Here is a 10,725-nt window from a genome sequence, read left to right on the forward strand (position 1 = left end):
GAAAAAAATGCCAGACCAGACCTTTTTATTAGATCGTATTCAGAGATGGCGGCTTTCGGATTTTGTGATGGTCCAATCAAAAGATCCACCTAAATCTGCAGTTTAAACTAATTAGAAGACTAGAAGATAGATGTTGGCATGTAGCCCCCTCAAAAAACATATATTGAAGTAATGTTCAACGACAATGGGCAGTCTCCGTCACCAAACTTTTAATCAAATAAGTTAGGAAGTTGAATCACAGAAACTGCAAGCGACATTTATCAATAGAATACAAAAGCATTCCTCAGCAGAACTACAATATTTTAGAAGTTTGATCATTGAGTTCATAATTTAATACCTGCTGGCTAGTGGCTACTGTTGAACAATAGACCTTCAAACCTCCTGCTAGAAATGCTTAAAATTCACTTACCTATATTTAATGTAAGCTGCAAAATAACAGGTGAGAATAAGAGACAGTTCCAAATTAAAGATAATGGAACAAACTAAAGCAACTACCATTCTTCTCTTTCTTTCAATCTTTTTACTCAAATCTACGTATGCTGAGGATCAAGTGACATACTTAGAGAGCAGCTGCTCGGAGAATTGGCAGTATGATCAGGGAAGAGTTTTTGAAAACAATCTAGACCTCCTACTATCAAATCTCACCTCCAAAGCCACCACAAATAAGTTCTACAATTTCACCACTGGAGAAGGCACCAATAAAGTATACGGCCTTTTCCTTTGCAATAACGTCTATATCAACCAGGTTTGTCAACACTGTATTCTAATTGCAAAAGGAGAAATTCAACGACGATGCCCATCCAGCAAAGAAGCAATTGTGTGGTATACAGAATGCATGTTACGATATGCAAATCACAATATATTCTCCATCAATGACATCTCGAGATTTTATTATGTGGAGATGGGCCCTGCAAAGTACAACCAGTTTAATCAAGACTTGACGAACACATTTATTAGTCTATCTCATCAGGTTACCAGTGGAAATTTCTCTACGCTGTCGGCAACTACAGTCGTGTATGTCACAAAGGAGATATCATTGTGTTGTTACGTAGATTGTACTCCTGATCTAAGCCCCTCAAACTGCGGCAAATGCTTACAGACAGGAATCGGAAGGGTTCAGACAAATGGTACCCTATCAGGAGTGTTGCTTCAACCAAGTTGCAGACTGATGTATGGTTTCAGTGATGCTGGTTTTCAGCCAACAGGTAGTCACAATACTTATCCAAAAACAACAATAACCAGTGCCTCAAAAGGCTCCATCCCATGGGAGGTCTGAGCTCGGATTTACACAAGTAACACAACTATACCTATGTTTTCGAGTGACACATAGAAAATTGCATCACATTGCATTAACTGACTGCTACTTCCCAATGACAAAAGCAATTATAGTTTAGTGAACCCTTTACTTTATACCATCATATTCCAAAGCAAAAGATTAGTGCGATTTTGACTCCTATGAAATTGGAAATAATCCCTCCAGTCAATATATAATGTCTCCATTTCTTTTTTAGTACATCACTCCATCCCAAATTAACCAGCCTCTTTAATTTCTATATGCTGTAAACATAAAAAAAGTGAACTTGCTACACAATCCCTAGCCAAGTACTCCATAATATACTTCTTCCATCAGTTTGATACTTCAAACAGAAAGGGATTGTTAGGGTCATGACTCTCATGAGGTATCACTTTATGTAAATTCTTTGTCATGGGGTAATAATAATATTTCATCGATAAATCTTAGTTATGACCTATAGTCAAGTGAGGAATGGGGAGGTATAAATGGGATGGTGGAATTAATACTTATCTATCCCCCTTCGCCTGTTCGGTTACAATGCATTCAAATTTGCCATATACCCAGTGATTATCAAACTAACATACTACTTTTTAAAGTTGTAGCAGCAGTGAAGGGTTTATACATCGCCTTGGGTATTGTTTCACTAATTGCAGCAGCATCTTTGCTCTTGAATATCGTGATCTCTCTGAAAAGAACTAAGATCACAGGAAGGCCAGCAGGTAAATTCACCTCCTGTAACTTTTATAGGACAACATTTTGTTCCAAATACAGGCAATGACAGGCGATAAAACCTAGTTGTTTCAAATATCGGGATCATAAACCAGTATCGTAGTAGTGTGTAGAACATCGTATGTCTAGACAGTAGTAGTTACAAAAATGAAAAGTAATGTAGAAATAACTACGAAGCTTAAACAGCAAAAATAAGTCCATCTGTGAACAGTTCTGACTTCTGGGACAAAGGCATCATCTGAAGCTAACATTTGGATGTTAATGGTTATTTTCTCAGGGCTAGAAGAGATAGAAACCATGGAATATTTGCATTTTGAATTCGATGCCATCAGATCAGCCACAAAAAACTTCTCTGCAACCAATAAGCTTGGTCAAGGTGCATTTGGCATTGTTTACATGGTATGATCTATTATGCCAGTGAAGGATAGCGTCACAATATAAAGTCACTATTTCATAGGTGTTGATTGGTTTCACATTTGATGATTTCAGGGAACACTTCCGGATGGGCAAGCAATTGCAGTTAAGAGACTTTCAAATGCTTCAGGGCAAGGAATCAGGGAGTTTAAGACAGAGGCATGTTTAGCGGCCAAACTTCAGCACAAAAATCTTGTCAAGCTCTTTGGATTTTGCTTGGAAAGGGACGAGATGTTACTTGTTTATGAATTTGTACCCAATAAAAGCCTCGATCGACATCTATTTGGTAAGATTTACTTACAAGTACCAATATAAACCAACAGGATTAGTACATCATCTTTGGAATGAAGATATGTGGCTTATTAGCTGATACAAGAAGCTGTTTTACAACCAACAGATCCAAAAAGAAGAGCAGATTTGAAGTGGGGGACTCGTTACAAGATCATAGTGGGAATTACGCGAGGGCTCTTATACCTACATGAAGATTCACATCCTAGAATTATTCATCGTGATCTAAAACCTAGCAATATTCTGCTAGATGGAGAGATGAGCTCCAAAATAGCAGATTTCGGCATGGCGAAGCTCTTTGGCAGTGATCAAACTCAGGGGGATACCAGTAGAGTGGCAGGGACATTGTAAGATCTCAAAATTCAATTTCACAAAACTAATCACAAGGTCAATCTTAGAAGTGTGCCAATTTAAATGAAAACTACATCACACATTCACACCTATACCTCAGGGGCGCTCGGCCTCCAAAAATGATAGAGTATACTGGTCATAAGTGCACAACCTTACCACTTTATTAATCGCCCAAACGAGTTGTTTCCACATGTTCAAATTAGGAAAATTGCATCTAGAATCTATTGAAAGACTTTTAATTCAAAATATAATGAGTGCAAACAGTTTAATGTATCTATTTCCCTTGTAGGCATTGTAATCTTATTCGAAGAACAATGTGTTTTTGTTTTCTCTAGGATAGAAAGAAAAAAAGAGACCTATATATTAAACTGGCAAAAATTCGTAACACTTACAAAAAGTTAACTGTGGCACAGTGGATATATGGCTCCTGAATATGTAACAACAGGACAAGTCCGACATTTTTAGTTACGGTGTCATACTTCTGGAGATTGTGAGTGGCTTGAGAATCAACTCCCCGGATCCAGAAATTGAGGATGAAAATTTTCTAAACTATGTAAGTATAAGTCTTTGGTCGATTCAATATCTCCCCTGCGTTGCTAAACTCTTATACACTAATTGTAAGGCGTTAAACACTTAAACATATAGGTTTGGAGACTTTGGGAAGAAGGAAATCTTTTGAAGTTGCTAGATCCATCACTAGAGAATGACTTTTCAAAAGATGAGGTCGAAAGATGCATACATGTTGGGTTATTGTGCATTCAGGAAGATCCAACAAAAAGGCCAAACATTGCATCAATCTTGTTCATGCTTCATACTAAACCTACCTCTCTGCCGTTACCTGAACTACCTCTCACATTCCATTATAGGTCAGGAAGGCAAACAATCTCACATGGATGTTACAATGATGCGGAAGAGAATTCGATCACCGAATTATTTCCCCAGTGAATGTAGAGAGCGCACAGGCCCGCTCATAGAGAGCATGAAAAAGAGTGATATAAACTACTGTATCAGTGATAGTGAATCCCCCGTAATATGGCATATAGTCTTAACTATATGTAACCTCACTGCTTTAATGGAATTTATGAAGTCTACTTTTATTAGGTGGAATAGTTGGATATTAGAAATGATTCCTGTTTTGTGAGTGTTCGTTCATGTTGAAATTACCAAGTCCTTCTAGTCTGTTGTAATAGTACTTCTTCATTAGAGTCGTACAATTGAAATATTGACAATTATGAAGATGTATTTCTAAAATACACATTAAGTGTCATAACTCATACGAATATCGCTATGACTAAGTCGACTAAAGGAAATATTATGTCATGTTGTCAAGTAGCAAACAAAAGTACTAGCTAGGAGTCCAGGCATACTTCTCTACACATTCTACATCACACAGGATTTTATGAAATGACACATAAAACTATAAGGTACAGAAGAATATACCACTGGGCTTCCGTCTTCCGTCTTCGGTCTTTCCTTGGTTCTTCCGTAAGCATGTATAGTAGGTCATTATCAGTAACCTGCATTCATCAAGGGCAGAATTTGTTGAGTCCAAGTGAAGGAAAGCGAATTTAAAATAGTGTTCTGCAAATACATAAAGGTCACTCAATGCAAAAGTATAAAAAAAAAAAAAAAAAGTTACCTTCGTTCACTATACAAGACACTAATATAAGGACTTAACATTAACAAAGTGTAGATTAGTCATTCTGATTTCTGACAGGGAATAATTCATTTTCATGAACATTGGACTACATATTCGAAATTAGGGGTACATGATCCATCTATCTGACCATAACATAAGATTTTTCTGAAGAGCGTGGCATTCACAATTTTCGATTTTGCCAATTACTGAGGATACAGTTCACACACCCCTGGTTCCTGGAATTATAACTCTGTCATGACAAAGAACTATGAAAGTCTATGTATAAATCATACGACCACAAACTTAAAACACGAATAAACATGTACATGTAAATAGAACACTCATGTTACTGTCAGGCACATGGATATTTCGCCAATTCGCGTTGAATTGGAGAAAAACTGGTATTCACACTTTAATCATCTATTGATTTGTTCTGTGTATTCTTTTTCCATTTTTAATGCATTTTTCTTTCATTTTCTTCTTTTTTACTTGTTATTTTATCACTTACTGATGGTTTCAAAAGATGATACAGATTAGTAAACCCCAAATAATTTGGAGAAAATTGATTCATAGTTTTTATTTTACTTGTTATTTGCAGGAATCAAGGAAAAAAAATGTTATTCCTTTTTAGCAGCATATAGATTACTTAGTTCTTAAATTCTTGGTTACTGTAGTTTTCAAAATTGGATGCAATACAGCTCCTTCTGGATTCTAACTAAAAGTCAACTAACATTGTCAACAAATTGTACGATCCTTACCATTTCACCTATAATTGGTATATAAAGGATGCTGAATCACAGAAAGTCAAAAACATCCAGCTAAATATGCCTTTCATAAAGGGTAGACCATTGACTTTTTAAGTCATTTCCCAGAAATGCATCAAACTCAAGTGTTCAATTGCCAATAGTCATTTCCTAGTAACGCACCAAATTCAACAGCCCATGATAGCTGCAAATTACAAAATTCACCTATTTACAAGAATCCTGAGGAATGAAACACTGAAGCAAAGTAAACCAGTAGATTTCTATAACCCTTAAATGTATATACTCCTTTTTCTTTCGATCACTTTAATCAAATCCGCAAATGCCGGGGACCCAGCCACCTACTTAGAGAGCTACTGTGCAGACAACGGGAACTATGATCAGGGAAGCGAATTCGAAAAAAATCTCAACCTCCTGTTATCAAATCTCACCTCAAAAGCTAGAACAAATGACTTCTACAACTTCACTACTGGAAAAGGCACTAATAAGGTCTATGGCCTTTTCCTTTGCAATAACATCTACATTAATGAAAATTGTCAAGACTGTATCTTGACAGCAAAAGATGAGGTTAAAAGCAGATGCTCATCTAGCGTAGAAGCTATCATTTGGTATACAGAATGCATGGTACGCTATGCCAAACGTGACATATTTTCTGTTAGCGATATATCTATGTTCTATATTCTGCAAAGGGGTCCTGCAAACTATAGTCAGTTCAATCAAGGCTTGAAAGACACATTTATCAGCCTTTCAAATCAAGCTAGCAGTGGGAACTCGTCACTAATGTCGGCTGCAACAGTTGTTTATGTTACAAAGGGGATATCATTGAATTGTTTTGTAGACTGCACTCCAGATTTAAACCCTTCGAATTGTGATAAATGCTTACAAACTGCAGTAGGAAGGCTTCAGATGAATGGTATTCAATCAGAGATTATTCTGCAACCAAGCTGTAGACTGATGTTTACTTTCAATGATGGTGAATTTCTCCCACCAACCACAGGTAAATGAATTCCAGCTTGACTTATGTTACTTAGACTTGATTAGAACTCTACTTAGAAGTATCCGACATAAGTACGTGTCTAAATCTTGGATTCTGCTATTTTGTTAAAAAATCATTGTGTTTTTGGCTCAAAATGAAGTGTCCAAGTGTCGCAACCATATCTGAGTGCCGAGTGTCGAACCCACGGGTATGCCAGGTAACATTAGGAGTCCGCGAACACAAAGTTTGACGCATGTAGGATTTAGTTACATTTTCAATAACTAACCTTTACCTATTCATATTGTAGCTGCGAGTAAGGGATTATACATTGCCTTGGGAGTTGTTTCATCAGTTACAGCGGCATCTTTACTCCTAATTATTGCGATCTGTTTGAAAAGAAAAAAGGTCGCCAGAAAGCCAACAGGTAATTACCTTGTTAATACAATCGCATGTTAATGACATAGATGAAAACATGGAACATTATGAAAAGGGAGTAAGAAAGGCTGTAAGAAGCACAAATTAGAAATCGAGTCAAGATATAAACATCTACGAAGCTTAGACTTGTAATTAGAAGAGATAATTTGAAGTAATTTCTGTAGTTGCAGTTGCAGCGCTTGAAGAGATTGAGACCATGGAAAATTTGCATTTTGAATTTAGTGCGATCAAAATAGCCACAGACAACTTTTCTGCGGACAACAAGCTAGGGCAAGGTGGTTTTGGTGTTGTTTACATGGTACGCTTATTTATTTCATTAATTACATGCAGCTCCAAATAATAAGATGCTTTTGAGATTGTAAACCAGATGTTGAGCGTTTCAGGGATTACTCGCAGATGGTCAAGCATTTGCAGTGAAGAGGCTTTCAAATGGTTCAGGACAGGGGATCAGGGAGTTTAAGACAGAGGCATGCTTAACTGCAAAACTTCAACACAAAAATCTTGTCAAGCTTTTCGGGTTCTGTTTGGAAAAAGACGAAATGTTACTTGTCTATGAATTTGTGCCGAACAAAAGCCTTGATCGCTATTTATTTGGTAATGATTTACTTCCACTGTACGCTCCTAATTCTAATAAGAACCAATATACTGTGTTTACATATAAGAGTATTATTTCTAAACTGGTTGTGGATGACAAATGGCAGATCCGAAAAGAAGTGCATTATTGACATGGAAGACGCGCTACAAAATTATAGTTGGGATTGCAAAAGGGCTCTTATACCTACATGATGATTCACGTCCTAAGATTATTCACCGTGATTTGAAACCAAGCAACATTTTGTTAGATGGAGATCTGAGCCCTAAAATAGCTGACTTTGGCATGGCAAAGCTTTTTGGTGGAGATCAAACCCAAGGAAATACAAGTCGAGTGGCAGGGACATTGTAAGATTACATACTTTATTTCAGTTTTACTAAAGAAATATATTTGTTCTTTTCAATGAGATGACAGCAAGCCACCTCTAAAGTGCAAAGTCCAAACTGGATTCACACTCTAGGATCCATGTTTTTAAGGGTAAATAACAGACGCTAACCCGGAGACAAAATATTGTTATGTAGTGGCTATATGGCTCCAGAATATGCAATAACAGGACAATTCTCGGTCAAGTCGGACATATTTAGCTATGGTGTCATACTTTTGGAGATTATAAGTGGCCTGAGAAATTATTCCTCGAATCCATATACTGAAGATGAGAACCTTCTAAACTATGTAAGCAGAGGAGGTTAATTCAATATCCTTACTTTCTAAAAGCTAAAAGTAATGCACTAAAATAAATTAGATCCTGTGTTCTTCTCAAATACAGGCCTCGAGACTTTGGGATGAAGGAAATTGTTTGAAGTTGGTAGATCAAGCACTAGGGAATGATTTCTCAAAAGATGAAGTTGAAAGATGCATACATGTTGCCCTACTGTGCATCCAGGAAGATCCAGCGAAAAGGCCAACAACAGCATCAGTCTTGCTGATGCTTCACACCAAACCTATTTCTCTGCCACCGCCTTCACGCCCTCCATCTTTTCCTTATAGACCAGAAAGACGAATTGTTTCATATGAAAGTCAAGGTCTTCGGGCACAAGAATTGATCACTGAGTTATCGCCTCGATGAAGGCAGGGAAAGCAGATTCAAAGGTTCTGTTGATATTTTGGTGAAACATTGGAAGCTGCAAAGCTTTTGAGTTTTTAAAAAGATGCATTGCAGTTCAGTTAATGCTTACCTTTAAGGCTGATAAACTATCATTCTTTGATTGTTCGGTTTGACCCTTTGTTTCAAGAGTCTTGGCGTAGCTAAAGGATTTTGGGTGTGGATTTTTTTAATTATTTTATGGAATATAATATATATTGATTTCAGTAAGACAATATAATATATATGGATTTTAGTAAGACAAATATTAACATCCCGAGAAAAAAGACATCGGAAAATTGGTAGTATCTTGAACCTTTAGGCTACGACTCTACGAGCTCGTTAAAGTTCAAAGCAATTTAAAAAAAAAAAAAAAAAAAAGAAGCTTCACTACTTGGGAATGTTTGGAGTTTCCACAAGATAGATATCTGCTTTCTTTAGGTAAACAACGACATATCTCTTGAGACTAAAATGTTGGCGGGAATTGGGTGCCGGCTACAATGACGAACGCTGGTTATTAATGCTATTCTAGTTGCTATGTATACTGTATACATGTTTCCAAACAACACAGTAAAAGGTGACAAAACCGGTCGATGTATTTCAGTTACACATCTAAAATAGCAGATATAAGAAAATAGAGTGGACACAATACTGAATCATTGTAAAAATCACAAAATTGGATGAATTAGAAAATCTGAAAATTGAACAGCATTTTCAAAATCAGAAATGTGGGCAGTATCCGAGGCAAGATGAGAGGCATAATACATATACACTGAGTGCCACAACAATCTTGTTTGGTTATGATGATATGTCAAGTATAAATAAATCAAGGTGATGAAGAAAGAGAAGCATACCATTACATGTGAGTTCTGACACAACCTTGATTAGCTCATTGTGACCATCATGTCGATCACCTGGTGAACGCGCATACTATGAATCAATCCATCAACTTGGGAGGTTAAACGTAAGAGAATCAAAGACCCGATTCTCATACAAGCATTATGTCGAACACCTGGTGCGCATTGTGACCATCATGTGCATTGAGCAACAAAGATGATATTTTTAAGTTACCCTCTTACAGTCTTACTGCAACACATTTCGTTAAACTTGTTCATTTTTGACGCTTCAACGATGTAAAATTGTAAACTACTTTTACCATCATGATTCATTAGTAGTTCTTTGCTTCCATGCTCATCATCTTTTGATGACCTACACCAGGGGCGGATTGGGGGGGGGGGGGGGAGGGCACGTGCCTCACGTGCAAAAAAAAAAAAAAAAATTGGAAAAAACGATAAACACAAACCAGTGAACCTCACAAACAGAAACAGGCAAAACAACAATAAACATAAACTCATAAAGAACACAAACACAATAGAACGATAAAGACAACCACCACCTGCCGCAGTGCCGCCGGCCGTCTGCCTGGCGTCTAAGTGTCTGACACTCCACCACTCGCGGTACTACTACTCGCCTGCTACTCGGTATGTGTTCTCAGAATCTCAGTTCTTACTTCTCTTAATTTCTTATAATCTTATTAATTCGATTATTTGTTGTTGATTGTTGATTAATTCAATTAATTTGTTCTTATTAGGTATTAGTTTTGATTAATTCGTTTAATTTGTTCCCCAAATTTATGAATTTGTTCTTACCAGTTTGATTAATTTGTTCCCCAAACCCTAAATCCCAAAGTTGTTCTTGTTAGTTATTAGGGGGTGTTTGGTTCACCCAATATAGGTATGAGGTATGGGTTTGGAATGAACCAAATTCATACAATGTGTTTGGTTGACAAAATTGAAGGTTTGATACTCATACCTCAAACCCATGAGGAATGGGTTTCTCATACCCAGGGAGGGGGGTGGGTATGAGATTGATACCCATAGTATCAAATTACAAATATTAAAAAGTGATAAAAGCAATTGTAAAAAATCATTTTATATATTTATTTGATTAAATTTTCTCTACATGATTTAATAGTATAAAAATTATTATTAAAAATATTGTATTTTGAAGAGTTTTTAGCTTTGATTAGTTTCTAACCCCATACCCCCAAAATTGAACCAAACACAAGGTATGAGGTATCAAGTTCCAACCCGATACCACCCAGGTATGATTCCCGATTCCAAACACATACCCACGCGTGAACCAAACACTAGTTTTGATTAATT

General features: G+C 36.7%; 2 protein-coding genes and 1 long non-coding RNA gene across 3 annotated transcripts in view; 2 read left to right on the top strand and 1 right to left on the bottom strand.

Moving 5' to 3' along the window:
- Positions 1 to 10,043, bottom strand: part of LOC141642647 (uncharacterized) — a 27,187-nt gene extending 17,144 nt beyond the window's left edge. The window contains exons 1-5 of the long non-coding RNA XR_012543373.1: positions 9,957 to 10,043; positions 9,415 to 9,474; positions 4,517 to 4,593; positions 338 to 425; positions 22 to 95 (exon numbers count right to left, since the gene is read on the bottom strand). This is a non-coding gene — a long non-coding RNA (uncharacterized LOC141642647). The remainder of the gene's footprint in view (positions 1 to 21; positions 96 to 337; positions 426 to 4,516; positions 4,594 to 9,414; positions 9,475 to 9,956) is intronic.
- On the top strand, positions 473 to 4,509 carry LOC141626732 (cysteine-rich receptor-like protein kinase 19). Its single transcript, XM_074440405.1, has one exon. The coding sequence runs from the start codon at positions 473 to 475 to the stop codon at positions 1,274 to 1,276; it is 804 nt and encodes a 267-aa protein (XP_074296506.1). The 3' UTR covers positions 1,277 to 4,509.
- LOC141626744 (cysteine-rich receptor-like protein kinase 10) lies at positions 5,487 to 8,710 on the top strand. Its single transcript, XM_074440411.1, has 7 exons — positions 5,487 to 6,473; positions 6,760 to 6,876; positions 7,052 to 7,185; positions 7,271 to 7,481; positions 7,589 to 7,826; positions 8,001 to 8,151; positions 8,246 to 8,710. Exons 1-7 carry the CDS (start codon positions 5,753 to 5,755, stop codon positions 8,543 to 8,545), a joined length of 1,872 nt encoding a protein of 623 aa, XP_074296512.1. The 5' UTR covers positions 5,487 to 5,752; the 3' UTR covers positions 8,546 to 8,710.
- Positions 10,044 to 10,725: the final 682 nt, after the last annotated feature.

This window comes from Silene latifolia, chromosome 2 (genome assembly GCF_048544455.1).
Source record: "Silene latifolia isolate original U9 population chromosome 2, ASM4854445v1, whole genome shotgun sequence".
NCBI lineage: Eukaryota > Viridiplantae > Streptophyta > Magnoliopsida > Caryophyllales > Caryophyllaceae > Silene > Silene latifolia.

What these genes read in the sequence shown, in the direction of transcription:
- LOC141626732 (XM_074440405.1), top strand. Translation starts at nt 473, where the DNA reads ATGGAACAAACTAAAGCAACTACCATTCTTCTCTTTCTTTCAATCTTT.
- LOC141626744 (XM_074440411.1), top strand. Translation starts at nt 5,753, where the DNA reads ATGTATATACTCCTTTTTCTTTCGATCACTTTAATCAAATCCGCAAAT. An exon ending in GTTTTGGTGTTGTTTACATG is followed by an intron (nt 7,186 to 7,270) that starts GTACGCTTATTT and finishes TGAGCGTTTCAG; the next exon opens with GGATTACTCGCAGATGGTCA. An exon ending in CCTTGATCGCTATTTATTTG is followed by an intron (nt 7,482 to 7,588) that starts GTAATGATTTAC and finishes GACAAATGGCAG; the next exon opens with ATCCGAAAAGAAGTGCATTA.